Source organism: Alligator mississippiensis, chromosome 3 (genome assembly GCF_030867095.1).
Source record: "Alligator mississippiensis isolate rAllMis1 chromosome 3, rAllMis1, whole genome shotgun sequence".
In the NCBI taxonomy this organism is placed as follows: domain Eukaryota; kingdom Metazoa; phylum Chordata; order Crocodylia; family Alligatoridae; genus Alligator; species Alligator mississippiensis.
The window spans coordinates 281434478-281457396 of record NC_081826.1 but is presented as its reverse complement, the minus strand read 5'-3'; the positions used below and the strand labels follow the sequence as shown (position 1 = coordinate 281457396).

The 22919-nt window shown below is 42.9% G+C and overlaps 2 protein-coding genes across 2 annotated transcripts in view; one reads left to right on the top strand and one right to left on the bottom strand.

Moving 5' to 3' along the window:
* The window catches only part of SUB1 (SUB1 regulator of transcription), a 180141-nt gene that overhangs the window by 29805 nt on the left and 127417 nt on the right, over positions 1–22919 (top strand). The gene's annotated exons all lie outside the window — the stretch shown is intronic.
* MTMR12 (myotubularin related protein 12) overlaps positions 1–22919 on the bottom strand; it is a 63263-nt gene that overhangs the window by 39153 nt on the left and 1191 nt on the right. The window contains exons 2-5 of the mRNA XM_006267762.4: positions 7280–7334; positions 5881–6020; positions 4277–4349; positions 870–1000 (exon numbers count right to left, since the gene is read on the bottom strand). Of these exons, the coding sequence (XP_006267824.1) occupies positions 870–1000; positions 4277–4349; positions 5881–6020; positions 7280–7334 (399 nt within the window). The remainder of the gene's footprint in view (positions 1–869; positions 1001–4276; positions 4350–5880; positions 6021–7279; positions 7335–22919) is intronic.

Below are 22919 nucleotides of genomic sequence, written 5' to 3'. Positions count from 1 at the left end.
TGAAGCATACAGATGGCAGCATGCTGCCACTGCCAGCTGGGGCCAGCACCAGCATCCAAGTCTGCCCAGCACAACCTGCACCGAGTGCCATTAAAAACCCAGCGCTAGCACTGGCCTCAGCCAGCAGTGGCAGCCTGCTGCCATCCTGCACACAAATCTGGGGGTTCATGCCCCCCTGCAAGGCTGCGGGGCTATGCTGGACTCTTCCTGCGGGGCATGGGCCCCCGGATCTGCGTGCAGGATGACAGCATGCTGCCACTGCCAGCAAGTGATACTAGTTTTGGTTTGAAAAGTTTGAGGTGCAGTTTCATAAAAACCCCTACATGCATCTCCTTGAAACTTAACAGGCTTCATGCCCTCAGAAGGGGCTACTATCCCTGCAATTTTAATTTGAATCAGGCAAGAAATGACAAAGTTATAGGCATTTTAGTTATAGGCATTATAGCCTATGGCTGAAACAACAAAACAGCACTGACGCACCGAAACAGATTCGGCTGAAACAGAACAGGACAGTGATCCAAAACACCAAAATGAATTGCTGTCCCTCCAAAATGCTGAACCCAAAACTGAAATGAAACAATCATTTAGCACAGCCCTAATGATTATATGAAACAATAAAGTTCATTTAAAACCCCAAAAGCAACTAGTTAAGCAAGGCAATGGGAGAGAACCTCCCATTACCTTCTTTCCAATAGCAAAAGCGAGTCTTATTCAGAAGCAAGACAATTTCAAAAGTGTGAGCATAACTTCTAAAGCCAGCCTTCCATTTCTTAAAAAGAAAAATGAATTTCTACACTTATCTTGTTATATCTAAAACTCTAAAGGCAGGTGTTAAACAGTTAGGATCAGGTGTGTAATGCTATATTTACCCTTTTTACTTCCTCTTCCTTTGTGCATCTCAGACAGAAGTGAAATACTCTAAAATCTTTAGAGTAGATGATTAGTTTCTCTGGGTATTTTTTCAGTTGTCCATAGAGAGATTTCTTCTTCTCATCATAAACTATAGAAATAAAGACTCAAGTAAGTATAGAGGAAAACGAACAAAACAAATCTGGTTTCTTTTCCTAAGGACCACCCAATAAATAGAAGCGGTAGTAAATGCAGGTAAATAATAACAATAACAACGACAACAACAATATGCAACAGCTAGAGCATTATTAAACTTTTCTTCAAAATATATTTACTCATATACCACATATGCCTCTGCATCCCTCTCCCTCCAAAAGACAGCCTACCATGATTTGGGGTGTGTCTTAACTGTGGAAGCTGATTTTTCTTTGCTGGAATAAAAGGGGGGGGGGGGGGACCAGAAGCATCAAGATGCCAAAATGACTGTTACCTTCCTGTTGCCAGCAAGTAGCAGTAGTGGAGATGCAATGTTAACCTTCCCACACAGCCACTAAGAAATTGGGGGCAGCTTTGACAAATAGTTTCCAATTCCTTAGTGGTTTTGAGAGGGTTAACATTATAGCTTGTGCCCGAAGCAGCCACTGAATTGGAATCATAAAAAAGGGTTGGAAGGGACCTCAGGAGGTCATTTAGTTCAACCCCCTGCTCAAAGCAGAACCGTCTCCAACTAGATCATCCGGACCAAATAGGGGTGCACAGATAGAGGGTTTTTTGGACAATACCGATGGGCGATTTTTAACGAGCCATAATCAGCTGATACTGATTAGAGTGTCAATGAGCAGCCCAGCAGCTTGGAGAACAGCGCCCAGCTGATAAGTCTGTTGTGGGGGAAGAAGTGAAGAGGTAGGGAAAGGGTGTGGGGCAGATTGAGGTCATCATAGTGAGGGAGGGAGTGGGACTGGGGCAGGGGTAGGAGCTGCCCAGCTGGGGTGGGGCACAGGACAAAGCCACGGCTTGTCTTGGGGGGCACAGGGAATGGCTTCCACTGTTATGCACACTGAGGGAGGGCATGCAGGGGTGCATGTGCCCCTAGATCTGTGTATAGGCGAGGGTGGGCTGCCTACAGTGTGCCAGGGAAAGAACCCAGTATCTCCCAGGCACAGACCCAGGGACACCTTCCCAGGATGTGCGTAGCAGCAGAAGCCGCCCCAACAAGGTGCGGTTCCATCCTGTGCCTGGTCCTGGCTTGCAGGGCCTGCCCCTAAACCCACTACACATACCTCCTCCCTCCCCCAGCAACAGACTTACCAGCGGCATGCTGCTCTCCACACTGCTGGGGCTGCACTCCTGGTTGCCTGCATGCCACACTGCAGCTGAGTGCATGCACGGGGCATTTAATCGACAACATTATCAGCCACATCAGTGCAAAGAAAATTGACATAATCGGCTTTTTTCATCGGTGCTGATACAACGTGGGACCAATGTGCACCTCTACCAACTAGACAAAGACTTGGAGGTTTTTGAGACCAATCAAGGATGGAGAATCCACAACTTCTCTGGGTAATCTGTTCCAGCGTCTTTACCCTCTTAGTGAGAAAGTTTTTCCTAATACCCAACTTAATATCCTTGTTGCAACTTGAGACCATTGCTCCTTGTTCTGTCACCTACCACCACTGAGAACAGTAACTCCATCCTTTTTGGAACCACCCTTCAGGTAGTTGAAGACCATTATTAAATCCCCCCTCAGTCTCCTCTTCTCCAGACTAAATAAGGTCAGTTCCCTTAGCCTCTCCTCATAAGTCACGTGTCCCAGGCCCCTAACCATTTTACTTGTCCTAGAGAAGGAAGTGAGCTGCTGCACAGTTAGCTATGACTCAGAATCAAAGTAATTTTTTTCTACATTCTGCCTATCCAAAACAAGACATGCAGTGTACAAGAAAAATATAATAATCTATCAGACATGGAGTCCAATGCAAACCTCAACAGATTTAAATGAGGATTTAAGATTCTGTAGTAGGATACTTCTCTGAATTAATCTCTAGCATCGAGTGCACAGCCAGAGAATTTTTGGGCTGATACCAAATGGCCAATTTTTAATGAGCCATATAAGCCGATACCAATCCAATATGCAACCAGCCAGCATGGCAAGTGCCATCCAGCTGGTAAGTCTGTTGGGTGGGGGCAGATAGAGGCTCCTGCGGCAAGGGAGAGAGGGAGTGGGGTTGGGGTAGGTGCTACACAGCCGGGGTGGAGCAAGGAACAGAGCCACGAGCAGCTTGTTCAGGGGCAAGGCTCTGCACGTACCGTGGGAGGGCACTGGGGGGGGGCATGTGCCCCCAGATCTGCATGCGGGGCAAGGGCGGGATGGGGTGGCACTAAGCTCTTCGGGGGGGGGGGGGGGGAAACGGCGAGGGGAAGGGCTGAGGGGGTTGGGTTGGGGCTGTGCTCAGGACAGGCTGTGGCGGCACTAGGAGGGCATTATGTCAGGGGCTGCAGCCATCCCAAAATTTGCTACTGGCCCCTCCCAGCACTGTTGCTGCCTATGCCAAGCACAGCCTAGCCCAGACCCACGCCAGGAAGAGCATAGCACTATCCCAGCCCACAGGTGAAGCCTGTGAACCAGCCAGCCTCACCCTGTGAACAGCTACCCCTGCCATGCCCTCCCAGGCGTATGTGTAGATTAATGAAGAACATGTGGCATGTCAAAACTTACCCTGCAATTAACATGTTTAACGTGTCCATGAACTCCTTTTTCCCCCCTGCCCACCCACCAGATCCACTGGCATTCTTACTGCCCAACGTACATGGCATCTCCTATAGATAATGACAGTCTGCTGGTTCAATAGAAATAATGTTAATCACGTGATAAGCGTAACATCTGCCAGAGATTTAAGTGACCAGGTACACACACACTTATGCTGTTAGACTGCTACCCTCCCACAACCCTTCCAGTCCTACCTCATTCATACAGTGGGACATCCCATTTTTCTTCCCCAGACCTCCTCTTTCCAATGCTGTTTCTACTACTTACAGGACCCTAGCCTCATTTTCATTTTTTTAAGCAACTACAAGGCAGATACGTCTCTGAGAAAGTCATTTGGGAAGAAGTTTCTCCTCTTTTTTCTGACAGTCAAGTAACGTCAAAAAGCTTCTACAGTAGCCCAACTAGATATTTTCTCAAAGTTTAGATCTTCTGCATTTCTTCTCACAAGGTTGTAGAAAGAAGGAATAATTGTTCCCATATCCATTTCAAGGAGATGAAAGTTACTGTAAAAAATATCGTCCATGCTTTGCTTCATTTCAAATTTAATTACAGAAAGACTGTATCATAATTATTAGCTATTTTGGTAGTCAAGCCAGACCACTGGAATTAGAGAGCAGATATTTATATAGAATGTGAGGCACATGAAAGAAAATGCTGACTTACCTCCATAAATCTGGTCTATACAATGCAGAGTTATATCATTTTCTCCTATGACCTTATTCTTAAATTGTGGTTCCTATAAGAGGAAACAGTGTTACACAATTTCCCAGTATACTGATTTTCACTTAAAAGCTGCCATCTTTGAATTCAACAGATATATTTATTCTAATGACTAGTTTTTATCTAATTTGTTATTTTCACCAATTCAGTGTTATTCCAGTACCTATCTCAAAAAAATTCTGGACCCAAATTACTTAGCAGCTTTCATATTTGAAAGGCTATCTGACCTGCAGAATTAGTTATTGCTGCTGGTATGTGTATAGATGAAAACCCAATTTGATTTTCAAAACCCAAGAGAGCTTGCAAAGCTCATAGTTAAGGATTTTCACTTTTCAAAGCATGTGTTTTAAGACAACAAAGTCAATTAAATGCCATCTTGCCAGCTTTACAATCATTTTTCATATAAGAACAGTTATGTGGTAGAAAATATCTATATTCACACAGCATATGCCTGTGCTTACAATGAGGTAAGGGATGTGGACTTGGCTCAGAAAGAGCTGTTAAGGGAACTGAGCAAAGAAGGTAAAAACATAGATAAGGAACATAAAAATATTCAAACAGCCACATTTATAGCTGAAAAACATCTGGGCCCCAAATCTTGGCACAGAAATTTGCCAAGCCTGAGAAGAAAATTCAAAGGCAACATTAAGACATTTGAAGACAGAAAAGGGTGGTGGCTGAACAAGTAAGAGAGGGGATCCTGGGAGCTTCAACACTGTCAAATGAGTATAACAGCCAGCAGGTCAGCTAGAGAACACAGAAATAAAAACATGTCATGCTGTAAGACAGTTTTTCCCCAGCCAGGGGTAAAATTAGCTGGGCTAGTAGGGTTGGGGTTTTGGTTTGTTTGTTGGGAGGGAAATCTTACCAAAAAGTAAGAAAGAAATATTAATGGGAGAGAATATTCATGTAGGCTCCCCCCTGCGCACACCCCCCCCCCCACACACACCTCCTCCTTTGCACCTCTGCTATAAAATAGTGCTTAGTTATGAAAGTGCAAAGCTGCTTTAGTCAACTCTAGTTACAGGTGCCTAGTAAGTGGGCCTCCACGTGAATGCTACTGGGCTGGCTGTAATTTAGAAAGCCAATCCATGACTAGTTGGACCTTTTGGTTCAACAAGAAAAATACAGAAGACACAGCCTGCTACCTAACAGACAATGAGTGAAGAGGGTCCTATAAAAATGTAGTACCCTGACTACAAAAAGAAATCCCTGCTCTATTCTGATTCAGTGGAGAAGAAATACAGTACAAAAAGGTCATTTGAAAGAAAAAAGTTCATGTTTTTGAAACAGCTCTCCACACTACTAGAAAAGGGACTACCCCTGCTAGTCACTTCATGCCAGAGAGGATCTTGCATAGGCAATTATGGATACAGTTTGGAGTTGAGTGAAAAGCTAGTACTTCAGACTTCTACACATCTTTCCTATTAAGTCATTTATTGTTTCCTCTGGTAAAGGAAAAAGAAAGAGTATGTAGCAAGACACATGCATTAAAAAACACACCAAACCACTTTCAAGGCTATGCCAGATGAGGCTTATGTTCCTACATTATCATCTGAGGCAGACTCGTAACCCAGGAAAGCGACCTTGAAGTTTGTGCAAACAAGTTTCCCATAGGTGCCTCGATTTGACCCATCCTCTTGAACATACTTGAACACTGTGCTTGCCTCACAAAGCAGCAGTTCACCTGATTGAAATAAAAAAAGCCAAAAAAACTGAACTTGCAGCATAACATACATTCTACATACTAAAATATTTTAAATCAACTACTTAGTTCTGAGTTGCAGGGTTTATCATCATTATTATTTTCCTGTCTTGAAGATACATGTCTTTCAAATGGTTCAGTCAGGGATGATCCTACCTTGAGCAGCAGGCTAGACTGGACCTCATATGACCCCTTTGAGCCCTACTTTTCTATGATCCTATTTGACAATAGTGGCCAAATACTAAAGAAATGGTTCAAGGGACTAAAAAAGCTACCATCTAGGTAGCTGTAGACTCAAAGTTCAAAGGTCTAGTATTGAACAGTTCTCATTTGTAGTGAGCTGATGGTCTTAGATTTCCTAGCAAATGCTCAAGTCATAATTTGTACCCTAGCTGAGATGAGTTGAGAGGATGAACATAAAGAGTGAAACAGGTTACTACAGGTCTGGAAGTGGCTGGAGAAGCTTAAAGTAACTCAACTCTTTAGTCCCCAAGCAGTCAAGTAAGCCATGTGCTTTTCATGCCATTTGAAATATTAATCAATTCTTTTACTGTCAAGATTATAAAGATTTTAAATACAGGGTTCTCATGCTTTGAATTGTTCCTTGCCACAAGAATATCTTGTTTCATGTTTTTACTGGGTTTTTTTAACTATTCCTTTGCCTGTGTTTTTACCACAGAAAGAATGTTCAGTCTTGCCTAGTTTTGTTCAAAGGCACCAATATCTCATTTGAAGAGGAAAAGGAATAAATCTTTACCTGTGCTATGTATTCAAAATGCTGGTAGAGGAGTCTAAATAAGTGTTAAAACAGAAGCACAAGTAATATTGAACTAAGAAATTCTTTCCCTTTCAACTGCTCAGCTTCACTTGGCTCTTGCAAAGCCACTATTTCACTAGTTTTTCAATTGGTCTTCCAGCCTAGAAGACAGTCTAATTCCTCCTAAGTCTTCTTTAGAAGGCAAAGTAAAACATGGGCACATTTTTCCCCATGCAGGGCAGCTGCAAGCACAGTACTCTAAAGAATTAATGGAAACACCAACTTGGCATTTTAGAACAACCCATGCAAGTGTAAACATTTACTACATTCAGCCTGTGCAATTACTTACCCCAAACCCTTCATTTTACTACTCAAGACACTGATGCCACTTCTCAATTGTTTGCTGCCATATCTACATAGTAACACCTACATGAGATGACAATTTTTGCATTCTGAAGTTAATACATGAAAATACAGGAGTTACCTGGTAGCAAGTAAGGATTTACTTCTTTTCCTGCAGGTTCCTTTATATGAATTTCCTAAAAGAAAGGGAAAAATGTCATTGTTCCTTTGTAAAGAACTTAAAAAGGCCTAGCATGCCACTAATGCATTGTACTCTAGATTACTTTGGGTATCTGTAAAGCACTGTTCAATTGAGAAGGCACAAAAAAAACAAAAAAAAAAAAGCCTTCAAAATTGAAGCAGTCTTCCTTAACTTGCCTTTATGACTAACTTTCACTAAGTTAAACAGAGGTAAAAGCAGTTGCAATAATTTCACCCTCTAGCCTCTTGTAGTTTGTACAGTTAGAATATCTCAAATTGTTTCACTATTTTGTAAAAAGCTTTAAATAAGTACATAGCGAGTTCTCTAAACACTGTCAAATGAACTACATAAAACATCTAGTTTGCTATTAGCAAAAAGTTTTTTAAAATTCTAAAGGAATACAATATATTTCCTCTACTACTTAGTTTGGTGAACTCCTTTGAAGCAGGGGTGCTCACCTCCTCCCCAATCCATCCCAGCAAGGCAGGGGAAGATCCATACCAGTGACCTGGCTAGAGGTGCCAAAACCATGAGAACACCTGCTTTGAAGCCATGTGCCCACCAGTAAATCTGGCAACTTGGTAGCCATAATTTGTCTTATTTATTTATAATTAATTAATTTATATATTTTACAGATTTTTCATTGAAGGTTAAACAATATGTTACAAAGCCCATCTAGCATCCGTTTCTGAAATAAAACTTGAAACGTTAGAAATTCACAAGAAACCTTTAGCACAAGAAAATGCCTAATTAAGGTGCAGAGTAAAGTAGGATCCTTTCATCTTCCCCTTTACAAAAAGAAACAAAACATGTTTCTATGCACTACCAGAACTGCAGTATTAGAGGCCAATATAAAATTCTGCAAAAAAGTATGCATCCTCTTAATGTGATTTATTGTATATAGTAATCAAAGATAGTTTTAAAAAAGTTACCTTAAAAACACTATTAACATCAAATGGAAAGGGATATCAGAAGCTCAGAGCCAGGGATGGAAGCCCCTTAAACTGGACAAGCCTTTGATTGATCAGGTACATAACCTACATAAAAGGTAAGGTATCTTCTTTGGGACCTCTATACTATCCTACTGGCTTAGGAAGAAAAGCATGACTATGAGTCTCCCCCAATTTAAAGAACATTAAAGCCAAAGGACATGCAACACCCTTCCTACTCAGCCATTTCATAAATCCACCCCATCCTCCCCCACCTTGCTTCCACACACATGCTGCCTCTGGAATCACAAGGTGCTTTATGTCTCGCATTGATTTCCATGATGAGTGAACTGAAAAACCCAAATGGACCACAGCTACAAGCAAACTAAAAATATACTCCACGCTGGTATCCACAATAAACAGAAGACAACCTCTTCCCACGTCCCCCCTCCCCGCGCAAAATATACTAGCAAGGGCAGGCAATTATTTTGGGTGGAGGGCCACTTACCAAGTTTTGGCAAGCCATCAAGGGCTGCATGACAGGCAGCCAAGGGCAGATAAATAGTAATTTTCTAAATTTTTTAGGGGCCCTGTGGATAGAATGGCCTGGTGGGTCGCATCTGGCCCACGGGCCGCATTTTGCCCACCCCTGAACTATAGGCATACTTCTTGGTAGGCTAAAAACAAAAGGAATATCAATCTCTTACAAAGTCACGAATGTGACTAGAGATGCTCGTCATAACCCAAAAGACTTAACATGTTAACAAGTAGCTTTGCCATGTTGCATCTACCAATCTAAAAAGAACAGCAACTGTTTGCAGGACAGCAGCCAAGAGGATTTTCAGAGTGCAAACTGCTGGAACAAGGAAGGAAGGGGAAAAAAAAGCAGTTATCCTTTTAATTATGTAAGGAAGAAAGCCAAAAGAAAAATGCAAGCCATAACATTATAGCTAAGAAAGGAAAAGCCTACATCACCCAAACACCCATTTTTGTTTCAGGCTTGAAGTTATCTTTTGCACACAATTTTGAGAATGGCACTAAAAAATTTGGGCATGACAAAAACAGATTCTTGGTCACAATTATTCTGCACGCAGCAAGTACATTCAATCAAATTAGATACTACTGTGTGAGGCCACATCAAAACTAAAAAACCAAGTGCCATGCTCTTCCCCTTTTACAACTCTACTAAATGGTGAACAGGTTTACTAAACTATGTCATCTACCATTGCTGCCACTTGAAGTTATAGATGTAAATTTTTAGAGCAATCAGCCAAAGATTTATGCAAGCCAAGTTTATCTACATAGGCAAGCCAACTTCCCCTTCTGCAGGAGGACAAGAAAGGACAGCACTTTTCTATTCCGTTCTGTTGTAGCAGATACAATATTACCCACAGTGAGCAGGGCAACTTAAATAGTCGGGATTTGTATCCCACTAGAGGTATGCGGGTGCTGAGAGTGGGGGAGGGTGTTTAGAATTTTAACCTATGCTAGAGGACTCAAAAATAGTCCCCAACTGCTGCTACCACTGCCACATAGTCTGCCTGCCCCAGATGTTGCTCTTACGGCAACAGCTCAGTGTCTGGGCACCTGGCTGCTGCAAGAGCAATGCTGTAGGGCTGCTATTTGTGCCAGGCCACAGACCAGGAAGAGGGAGGGGGAAGGGCAAGTCTGAAACCCCTGAGTTGGTACCCAGGGCTGATGCTCCCCTCACCACCCCTACTTATACTACTGATTCCAGTTTCACAGCTTTATAGCAAAAGCAGCACTGGATTTTTATTTTTAAATATTAATAAAAAACAGCACACTAAGCCCCACCCCACCCCTTTAAAAAAAAACAAAAAAACCCAACAATTTTTTATTGGGTAAACCATCCAAAGGATCATCTGTCTAGCAGGAAACAATCTTAACATGCCAGTTCCTCATCATTCAAGTTGCATTTGCTTGAGAAAACTGCTAAACTACTATAATGGTACCGCAACTTAAAGAAGATTTAAAACCGTTTTAGCAATCTTATTAATATGCATTTAGTTTCAGGTACTGACTGATGAAAATTTGAAAACCAACTATTAAATATTTAGAACTTCTACATGTGCAATGAAAATACAGTCTCAATTTTAGACATTCAGAAGCTTTTCCAGGAAAAACAAGCATGGTCAAATTTTACATTCCTTTTCTTTTTTTCGCTTGTAAGACAAATTAAAAGAAGAACTTAAGTAATCTTGTATTTGATGTATAAAAGAAAAACACGTTTTAAGATCACCATTAAGTAGATTCATAGGATATTTGAGTGATTGTTGGCTTCATTAGTGGACAGTAATGTCATTTAAAGTTGTATATTTGACTATTGAGGTTGAGGAAGGTGGGGAAGGAGTGTAAATAAGCCTCCTCTCCTCAGTGCAAGTTACTTTCCTCCTTTAAAAAAATGGATATTATAAGGCAATTAAATTTTGCCATCTGGAATGTCTAAATATTTAACCTTGTAACTGGTATTAGACCCAATGCTTCCCTCTATTTCAGTAAAAATTCTATCCTTTCCTGACTTCAGCTCCAACAACACCAAAAAACTTTTTACTTGGCCACCTGAGGATACCTGTAGACATCCAGGAATGCTGCTCCAACCCTCTGTAATTACACCTCTCCAAGCTGGTCTAATTAAAAGCACCCCTCCCCCCAACCTCCACAGCACATGTAAAGATGCCCTAAATTCATTGGTTTCTTCATCAGTTCCTGTGAACTTGAACTTCAGGAACCCCACACCAAACAAAAAAAAATTTTTTCGTTAGGACTTTAGGAACTTACAACTTGTTTAGAAGTCCCCAAAACCCAAAGTTAAGATTGCTTTTTCTGAACCAAAGCAACCCCCAATCCTAGAAATGTAGTATAGATACTACTTCTGCTATACTAGCCATGAATACTTAATTGCCTACTATCAACAAAAAGGAATTAACTATGCTATAGAAGAATAGCAAATGCAAACACCTTCTCCTGTACCATAAAATGCATCCAGTTTTCTGTGCAACAGCAACTGCTAGACTATGAGGTTACTGGAGTTTCAATTAAGAATTGTATTACTCTTATCCCATGTGGGTACATTTTTCTCATGTTAAATGTATACGCATGAAAAGAAGTATAAGTGGGTTTTTTTATAATGAAAGCACAAGTGTTCTGAAGCTAAGACTCCCTGCATGTTTGTGCAGGATAGTAACTCTCAGAAGTTTACACCACTTTGTCAGCTGAAAGGTAGAATTCAGGCAATAAAGTGCTGATCAAGTGTTGTACTATTCAACTGCTGCCCATGGGGACTCAAATCCTTTCAGCTCCCTCCTAAGGCAGAAATTTTTCCTAATTTAAACATCTTATACAAGGCTGTAGTCATTACCCGTTTTCAAAAAGATACTGAAGCAGAAGCAATTGGTGACAGATAGGGGGGACAAGGCTGAACTCCTCAACGAGTTCTTTGCCTCAGTGTTCCTAAGCGAGGGGCACGACAAGTCTCTCACTGGGGTTGTAGAGAGGTAGCAGCAAGGCGCCAGACTTCCATGCGTAGATCCTGAGATGGTGCAGAGTCACTTGGAAGAACTGGATGCCTTTAAGTCGGCAGGCCCGGATGGGCTCCATCCGAGGGTGCTGAAGGCACTGGCCGACGTCACTGCAGAGCCACTGGCGGGAATATTCGAATGCTCGTGGCGCACAGGCCAAGTCCCGGAGGACTGGAAAAGGGCTAACGTGGTCCCCATTTTCAAAAAGGGGAGGAAGGAGGACCCGGGCAACTATAGGCCGGTCAGTCTCACCTCCATCCTTGGTAAAGTATTTGAAAAAATTATCAAGGCTCACATTTGTGAGAGCCCGGCAGGACAAATTATGCTGAGGGGAAACCAGCACGGGTTTGTGGCGGGCAGATCGTGCCTGACCAACCTAGTCTCTTTCTATGACCAGGTTACGAAACGCCTAGACACAGGAGGAGGGGTGGATGTCGTATACTTGGACTTCAGGAAGGCCTTCGATACGGTATCCCACCCCATACTGGTGAACAAATTAAGAGGCTGTGATGTGGATGACTGCACAGTCCGGTGGGTGGCAAATTGGCTAGAGGGTCGCACCCAAAGAGTCGTGGTAGATGGGTCGGTCTCGACCTGGAAGGGTGTGGGCAGTGGGGTCCCGCAGGGTTCGGTACTTGGACCGATACTCTTTAATGTCTTCATCAGCGACTTGGACGTGGGAGTGAAATGTACTCTGTCCAAGTTTGCAGATGACACAAAGCTATGGGGAGAAGTGGACACGCCGGAGGGCAGGGAACAGCTGCAAGCAGACCTGGATAGGTTGGACAAGTGGGCAGAAAACAACAGGATGCAGTTCAACAAGGAGAAATGCAAAGTGCTGCACCTAGGGAGGAAAAATGTCCAGCACACCTACAGCCTAGGGAATGACCTGCTGGGTGGCACAGAGGTGGAAAGGGATCTTGGAGACCTAGTGGACTCCAAGATGAACATGAGCCGGCAGTGTGACGAAGCCATCAGAAAAGCCAATGGCACTTTATCGTGCATCAGCAGATGCATGACAAATAGGTCCAGGGAGGTGATACTTCCCCTCTATAGGGCGTTGGTCAGACCGCAGTTGGAGTACTGCGTGCAATTCTGGGCGCCACACTTCAAGAAGGATGCGGATAACCTGGAGAGGGTACAGCGAAGGGCAACTCGTATGGTCAAGGGCCTGCAGACCAAGCCCTACGAGGAGAGACTAGAGAAACTGGACCTTTTCAGCCTCCGCAAGAGAAGGTTGAGAGGCGACCTTGTGGCTGCCTATAAGTTCATCACGGGGGCACAGAAGGGAATTAGTGAGGATTTATTCACCAAGGCGCCCCCGGGGGTTACAAGAAACAATGACCACAAGCTAGCAGAGAGCAGATTTAGACTGGACATTAGGAAGAACTTCTTCACAGTTCGAGTGGCCAAGGTCTGGAACGGGCTCCCAAGGGAGGTGGTGCTCTCCCCTACCCTGGGGGTCTTCAAGAGGAGGTTAGACGAGTATCTAGCTGGGGTCATCTAGACCCAGCACTCTTTCCTGCTTATGCAGGGGGTCGGACTTGATGATTTATTGAGGTCCCTTCCGACCCTAACATCTATGAATCTATGACTGAATCTCTAGCTGACAAAGATTCTCAGTATATGCTCACAAATTACTTGTAAAACAAAACAAAACAAAAACCCCCCCACCAAAACAAAACAAAAAAAACCCCACCAGTCTAAATCTTGCTACGGTAAGCAGCACTCGCCTTAAGTAAAGCAAGGGGGATGAAGTAGTATAGCTCATTTGATACTTCCCACATCTGCCAGTATGCTATGTTTTTAAATCAGATTTTTGAATGAAGCACAACATGGAGATAAATACTGAAAATACTACCACTTGGTAGTGGAGAGTGGCCATTTTTCAACGATTACCCATTCTTCCCCCTTTGCATTCCCAAAGGGCATACAGTGTAACACTGGGGAACTGCTCCTCTTCATCGAAGTCCCTCCTGAAGACAGATTTTACATTTCTAAGTTTTTGAAATGTTACACAAGAGAAGATAATGAAGGACACACTCATCTAATGTATGCTTCAGCTGTCTCAAAAAGACGACTTTTTTTGTTTTTTAGCTTCCACCAGTGGAATCTCAAATCATTAAACTAAGTCACTCTGGATTTACTGCATATAAGTTAAGTGTCAAAGGGTGCCAGGAAACTCAGAGATGCTTATTTCTATTATAAAATTACTGCCCTTTACCACATATCTTTGCAAGTAGGATCACAGAAAAGTAAAGCATCTCAGGAGGTCATCTAGTCTAGCCCCCTGCTCAAGGTAGGATCATCTCCAACTAAGCCACCCCAGCCAAGTGTTCATCTAACCTGCAAATAAAACATCCAAAGATTACACAACCTCTCTTGGGTTTTTCCAATATTTAACCACCTTCATTTCTAGGAAGCAGTTTTTTGAAACCTCTACAATTTGGAAGAAGGGTTTCTCATAGATCAAACTACTGATCCGATTAAGTTAACTTAAAGGAAAAAAAAAACAGATGTTGGGGTCAATGCATAATAATGGTCATGCATAATAGAATAAATTCCTCTCCTTTCAGTAGCACATATCTTTATTCTTACATCTATCCACAAACATGACAGGACATTCAATTTTTCTGAATTAATATTATAGCGGTAACTCTTGCAGCCACACAATTTACATGGTTTTGTCTCAACACTATTTTAACATTTTCCTTTGGAGTTTAACAAATAAAAATAAAAAAACCTAGAGCACCCATTTACAAAGCCTGTGAGCCCCATTAGGATTAATTTGTTATCATAAATGCTCAGTATAAAGCTTCGAAACAATTACATCATAGAAAGCTCGTTGAGCAAGTTTGCAAACAACATGAAATTGGAAAGGATTGCCAGCATGTTGAGGAACAGGAGCATAATTCAGAAGCCTCCTGACAGATTGGAAAGCTGGGTTGAACCTAACAGGTTGAAATTCGGTGCTGACATATGCAAGGTGCTACACCTCAAGAAGAATCGTCACAAACACAAATACGAAATGAGTGATACCTGGTACTTTAGAGAAGGATCTGGGAGTTTTTCTAGGTCACAGACTCAAAGCCTGCAGTGTGGTGCAGCTGCACAAAAGGCAAATGTGGTTTTGTTCTGCATCCGTAGAAGCACTAGGTGCAAGACATGGGAGGTGATAGTGCATCTCTACTCTGAAGCCTAACCAGTGCTGAGTGGTGTGTGCTGGTTTGTGTTCCACATCCTAGAGGACATGGAAGAATTGGAAAGGATCCAGAGGCAAGGGACAAAAGTGATAAAGGGCTTGGAAGGTAAGTCATATGAGGCGACACTGAAGGAAACAGGCATGTTCAGTTTGTGGAAAATGCTCTTCAGAGGGGACATGATAGCAGTCTTCAAATATTTGTAGAGCTGCCATAAAGGGGAAAAAAACAAAACAAAACAAAAAACCTCTCTTGCCATAGGGAGTAGGATGTGTGGACCAATGGCTTCAAGTTGTAAAGTAGGTTTAGAATGAATATCAGGAAAAACTTATTTGCTGCTGTCACAACCCAAAGTTGTGATTTGTTTGTGTGTGCTTTGGCAACGCTAAATTATGTTCCTGCCTAAATTACATTTCCTTGCACGGCGGAGTTCTCTGCTGCGGGAGAGAACTCTGGTGCAACAGGGGATTTCCTGCCTATTTGCAGCTTCTTTGCATGGTGCATTTCTTTTGCATCTCAGAGATGCATGGTGCAAAGGAGTTCCCGCCATTTGTATTTAGATTCGCGCCACATTATTGGCCAGTTCTAAATGTAGGCACACGTGGCAGCTAGCCATTGGCTTGCTAGCCGTACAAAAGGCTTGGGTAGTTTCCGCCCAAGTTGGAGAGAGAGGAAAACTGGAGAGAGAGAACTCGCCAGGAGGAGGAGACTTCGCGCTGTGTGAAGATCTCCAAGCGATGTGGACCCTTGTGGACCCAATGCGCCTTTCTTAAGCAGGCAACAGAGGTCTAAACAGCCTCTGGCCTCTCCCCGTCGCCGAGCGCAATCCTAGACGTATCCCTATCCTTTGAACCCAATTTTCAAACCCACAGAGTCTTATCAGCTCCGGGGGACCTGGGAACCGAACTGAACCCACAGAGCTTCAGCAACTTCGTGAGGAAAGAATTGCCAAACCCGCGGAGCCTAAACCACTCCGGGGCCAAAGAACCGAGTTTGTCAGAGTCCTCCAACGAGGACTCAAGCAGAGCTGCACCTGGAAAGCTGTCCAGCCTACACCGCGACCATCTTGGGTGTAAGTAAATAATCTTTTCAATCAACCACTACGCCTCCGTGACTAATTCTGGCTCGCGCATACCAAACCGCCCCACGGTCTTCTCCAGCCCCGCGTGCCCGGGCTGCTGGCCACAGTCCGCATGCACAAAGACTGGCCCGGCTCTCCCCCGGCCCGCACAGCTGCTAGGAAAAGCAGTGGAGCCGACTGCCTAGTGGAGTTGTGGACCCCCAGGTTTGAGATTTTGAATGGATTGTTCCAATGCTCCTGCCAAGACCAAAACTCAAAGGGCAGTGGGCAGGTAGTGGCTCCGGCTCTGGCAGCCATGCGGTGCTGGGTATGTTCTCTTCCTCTCAGCTGGGGCTGCCACTAGCATGGAAGCAGACGCATGAACCGGCCCATAGCTGTAGCACACTTGCCTTCCTGTCTCTACACTCCCCACCCCCACACCAGGCCTGCCAGCTGCATCCACAATTGCCTAAACATTGCTGGCAGCTTCCAGGTCAGGGATCCAGGCACTGTGGGGGGTTGTGTTCAGGCTTCCATGCTGGTTGCAGCCTGCAGCTGTAGCATGCTCTGCCACTTCCTTTCCAATCACCCTCCGCACCCCTCACCCCCAACCCAGAAGCTGCCAGCCACATTTGGACAGCTGAGGATGCAGCATTTGGACAAGTGCCAAGTCTAGACTGGGTGGGGAGGGAGATGGGATGGGGAGTGCTAAAGCTGTGGGTGGGTTCAGGCTTCTGCGCTGGGTTGCAGCCCTGAGAAAGAAAGGGATTTGCCCAGGACAAGTCATCAAAACTCATTAAGAGGCCCAACAACCCAAATAATTGCACATCCCTGGGTTAGAGTGTCATGTCTTATGTTGTTGTGTCAGGACTCATGATGCAGTTTTGCTAACAGATTAAACCAGGGGGTCCCAACCCCTGGGCTACAGCCCAGTACCAGGCCTTGAAGGGCTGGCCACCAGTCCACAGGAAGCTTGGCTGTCAGACTGGAAGTCCAGAAGTGACTGGCATACTGTGAATCAGCAGCCAGCCCTTTTTTATACTGCGGACCAGATGCCGGCCCACAGTATGCTGGTCACTGCTGGTCCACAGTTTGCAGATCCACGATCACTTCTGGTCGGCGGTTTGCTGGTCCACAACATAAAAAGGTTGAGAACCCTTGGATGACAGCCGGTTTGTAGAAGATTGTTTGCGTAGGGATGATTCTGCCTCAGGCTGGGGTTTGGACTAGATAACCTATGGAGGTCCTTTCCAGTCCTACTTCTCTGATTAATGAAGAATTATAGCCATGTCAAGTTAATGTTTAGTTCATAAAACAAATGGTAGGTCTTGAATAGGACTAAAACTATCAGTCTGCAGCCACTTTTACATACGAAGTTGTTGCACTTAGTGTTAAGAGCTGAATAAGACAGTTTAATACATATTAACTAAATGCAAGTTCTATAAGCTTAAAGTTAAAAAAACATTTCTAGAAATCATTCAGACTCTCTAGCTGAACAATAATGGCTGTACTTTAACAAATACACTATAGCTGAAATAGGTAAGCCAAGTTTCCCAGCAGCTGACTACTATTGTAAATAGTATGCATGCAAATATCAGTGCTGTGAATATATCCTTCTTGTAAAAAGATTTGAAGAAACGTGTGCCAAGCTCAGACTTATCCTGACTTTCATATGTTCATGCTGAATTTTATTTCCTGTAGAAATTACTAAAGGGGGGGGGGGGGTAACAACAACTAAAAACCTTAGAGCTTTCTTAACTGCACATTCCCTTCATCAACAGTACCAACCAGAACTTGCAAGGAAAGTAATATTTACAAACTATTTCTTGCATTGCTTGAAGTTTAGTTGGTAACAAGAAAAGCGGTAAAATTCTGATTACAGAAATGTTAATAAGGGATATTCAGATACAAATGGGACCTGAAGACTAAGGATTTCAAATCTGCACTTACTTCTGTTATTTACATTTGTATACCAATTCAAGAACCTGTCTATAAAAGGGGGGGTGGAGGGAGAGGGAGGGAAGTTACCCAGTACATGCTACCTGAAAAACTGGGTCCAATAGTGTGAAGGTACCTGTGCTATCATTTTTTTTTTATTTTTTTTTTAGCATTATTAGTGTTTCTAGCATTTCTAACATTTTCAGAAGTGCTGCCAGTCTCAAGTGCTTTCATTTTGCCTCCTTTCCTGGCTCGTCATGACTACCCTGTCAAACAACAATGCATGTTTTCCATTTTTGTTCCATCTTTATATATCTCTTCCTCTTGCCTGACATTTGTTTCATCTATTCTTCATGCTCCTTCAACTCAATCCCCAACATCCATCCAACACCATCAGCCAGCTGTTTTTCTAGCCAATACTCATTTTCATACTCACCCTATCCTGTACTCCATTCACTCCGGTACAGACCATAAGTACCCCAATCTTTTCCTCCCTCATCCCATTCTGACAGTCCCATGTAGTTTAAGACATCACTACGGAAATCTGAATACACCAGAAATTGTCCAAAAGGAATATCATAATGGCAGATGACTATGAACAAGTGATTTTTTTTATGTTAAAGCCTGATAAATGTGTGAAATCAGTCATCTTTTCAGTGGATAGCCCCTGACCAGTCAAAGGCAATTCAAACTTTTAGAGGCCAGAGTCACCATCGGAAACTTCAGCATCCTGATGCATTCATTCTGTGCAACACAGACTATTTTCTTATGGAGTTAAAACCCTTCTGAACTGAAATGGATCCCGAGTCAACTAGTGACTTAGCACAAGTGATAGTTTCAGGGCTGCCATAAGAAGCATTGAAAGTGATGGTTACAAACACCACAGCATGAACACTGCTGTGTACTACTTAGTAAGCAATTGGCATCCTTGAAATTAGCTGGCTCCCCTCATTTTCAAGGCTTTTAATAGCCAGTTTCACAGCTTCAATTAAGTCTTGAAAATGAAGGGGCAGTTCACCCACAAGACCAGCTAGCTGCTATCATCTTCAGTGCTTCTAAAAGCAGCCCTAGCAGCTACTTCCTCTTCACTGTTTCTTGTCCCAATGAAACAGTGACTATGCAGTTAACCAAAGAACAATTGAACAAAGCGAGGCTCAAAGATGCCATGTACTTAACTGATGTTTGTTATAATATAAGCAACAGACAAACTGACTGACATTGTGTTATGCAGCATATTGAATAAGTAATTATGTGGAGTACACTTGATTTAAAACAATACAAAATATATTGTTCTAATTATAAGAGTTGATGTTAAATATCAACCCCACATTTTAGGTTTAACTTTTATGCAAGCAGACCTCTTCCCACATGATGATATTCTACAGTAGTACATAAATCAAAAGTCAGTTGCTACAACTCAATTATACAGCTGTTGTCAGAGTACTAATTACAAGGTGATTGTATGTAAAAGACTAGTGCAAGTTTTATGGTTTTTTTCCCTGGAAGGAAGTGTCATTAATGTCAACATCCTAAAGTCTTGTCCTTAATAGACCAATGACTCACCTATATTTAGTCAGACTCAAAGCTGAGGCTCCTTTCCTCCTCCTCTCTCACCACACCCCACCAAGACTCTGGGAACAAAAGGAGCCATTCCCATTTATTTTAAACAGGATTAAAATGTGTTTATCAAAAGTGTGTCACATACTCCCTCATATTAATATTCAAACATAAAACAGATGGAACATCCATTTGGTTTTGGCCGAGTTGCACAGTAAAAGCTCAAAATACTTGCCACATACTAACCATGAAACAGCTTTTCTGGATCTAAACAAGGTGGGACTAGGACAAAAGTAACCACCATCGTAACTTTTGCTGTTTTCCATGTACAGCAGCCATAGTGGCAGAAAGGAATAGAAAAAGAAAAAGTATGTATGTGTCTTTACTATTGTCCCTCCTTTGGCAGCAAGCTACAGGGGTGATCAAGTAGCATAGCAGCTTCATACTCAAGATTTATCAGCTGGTCAAGGGCTGCACAGCAAGAGTGAAGCAAACTAACTGGAATGAATGACCTGGCCCCGTTTCCAAGAAGAGCCAGTTACACACATACAGTTTATTTACAGAAATTGTGCATATTATTCATCTTTAAGTGTTCAGAGCAGTAGCTATTTTCAAGCCATATGAACAGACACTATGATTCTGTAGACACATGGATCTGTTCCAGGACACTGGCCCTGAAACTAAGTTTTCACTGTATAAGTTATGTTTCTAGACCTCAGCATGCATCTGTGGGTGGGGGAAGGGGGGGAGGAAGGGGGACAAGAGACCTTGAACAAGCAAGCTGAATAATTGATGCAATATTGTCTTGAGTGTGCAGACAGCTTGCAACATCACCTATGAGAAACATCGACTGCTTTTAAATCTCAGACCTAATCCACATTATATGGCCATATGCAAAGCTCATCTGGCAGCAGAACCCTCCTTTCTGCTGAGGAGAGGAAGGCTCTACCATCATCCTGAGACACGCAGGGACAGACAATGCTTTTGTGAGGTTTCAACCCTAAAAATCAAAAGATAATAGTTGCAATGGTGACATTACCCAGTCACTGCTGCTCCTTTTAAACTGAATTATCTAGCCTATCTGCTTTCTCCAGAATTCTAAACAGTATCCCATCCTTATTCCGATACCAGAATCCATTAGCACCTCTTCCTTCCTCTGCTAAAACCTCCAGCTTCCTGTCTGACTACTTCTTTCCACTTTGGAAGTAGCTAGCAGTGTTAGCCTCAAGTCAAATAGAAGGCAGGGCAGGGAGGTACCTTTGAGACTGCTTCAGGGGGGCATAAGCGGTCATAAGAAATTGCATACTTTATCAAGGTGCTACCCTGTCTCGTCGCCTTCTTCTACAGTGCAAGTATGCCTTGTAAATAAAAAGTTCTATACAAAAGACCAAATAGAGGGGAAGTAAAACAATTTAGGCTTGCTTTACTGAGTGCATTTGTCTTTGTATTTTTTTTAGTTCATCTGACACCATTATAGAAGCCAGGGGTCCTGTGGCAAGGGCTAGGGAGAACATAGGACTTTTATAGGAAGTTTAAGTTGAACAGCGCTGACAAGACTGTTAAAGTAGTATGAATAAAGTCAGGGTTAAGTAAATTACAGTCACTTACAAGATATTTGAAATCCCCAAGCAAGGACTATGGCAACTTACAGTAACAATTAAAATCATGGAATACATTTTTTATTCTGTATTTACTGCATCTTAGGATATTTTTCTTGGAATCTACAGAACCACACTTATAGTCGAGACCATTATAATAATCTTCAAGTAATAACATGTAATTTTCTTTTTGCTATACGACACACACGCAAGTTCTATAACTCCCCCCTCACAGCCTATTTTTCCTAACTTAGACATTTTCACCCTTTTAAAAGTAAAACAAAAATATTTTTTAATCAGAGGTTCTGGAAGCTATGCCAAAAATGGATGGCTGTTCAAGTGAAACTCCCTCCCACACACCTACCCGCTGTTCAGCTTCATAGAGCTGAAAACTTATGACCAACACCCTGGACTCTGCTACAAGTAATTCCTAGAGTATCACAGGCCATGAAATAAACAAAGCCTGGGAATGGTCCCATGTAGCTCAGGAAGTCTTCCAGGCTTCCTGGGCTACACATGCACATTTCTTAACCAAGAAGGACAATAAGCAACTCTTTCAGAAACAAGTGTCAATCAACGTTTCACAAAAAAACCCCAAACAAACCCATAAACAGCCAATTGTTAAAAAGGGAACTGGCCAAGATGCAACTAAAATGGATAATTATTTAAGTCTACATAACTACACTGCCCTGCTTAATACAGACCAGTTCTAAACCAAGCTTTCCTCAGTAACAGATTAAGAGAAAATTAGCCATTCATCTAGCATTCACCTAAATTAGCTTAAGAAAATACTAGGGTCCTCACAGTCAAGCTAACGAAATAGAGAATTTGTCCTTTATAGAGGCAGTGGCAGCTCAGTTTGAATGAAGTAGAAGAACTGTTCCACCATGGATTAGAAACCGATTTAAAAGAGTACTAGCATAAAAAGGAACTAATGTTCAGCACAGGATGCTCAACTGTTAAAACACTGGTACAAAACCAATGTAAGGAGCACAGCAAATCAGTTGTACCATCATCCCAGGCAGACAAATGACCATCTGTGTCCAAGTAGCTATTTGCAGTAGGCACTTCTGCACCTTGCTATCAGGTGGTGGTTTTCATTGTGCAGTTATCTACACCAGGATAGAAGCAATCACATAAACCCTACACAGGTTTGATATACACCCACATGGCATTACACCTCTGATTTTTCCTGGATCACCACCAGATTCTATTAAGTGTACACATCAACACAGAACCATGGGTTGTATAGTCATGTCTACAGGGAGCAGAGGCACATCAGGGGTAGGCAACCCCTGGCACAGGTGTCAAAGCATGGCAACTGAAGGCATTTTGCTTGGCACTTACACCTCAGGGCGGATAGCAAAGGAGGGGTTGGGGTGGGGCTGCCATAACAAGGACTGGGCTCCTCATAGCTCCCCACCATCCTCCCCTGGCACACCAAAATCTTACAAGTGGAGCTTGTGGGTGTTTTTGGCACTCTGCCGAAAAACATTGCCGATTCCTGCTATACACCATGGGTAGATGGACAATCTTGAGAAAGGTGGGGGCAGATAGTGAGGCACATCATCACATAAAACACATATTTTTCTCCAGTTAAAAATAAACTAGAAGCAGGAGTGCACCGATAAAGATTTTTTGGGCTAATACCGATGGCTGATTATTAACGAGCCATATTAGCCAATACCCATCTGACTGTCAATATGCAGCCAGCAGCTTGGAGAGCAGCATCCAGCTGCTAAGTCTGTTTGGCAGGGGA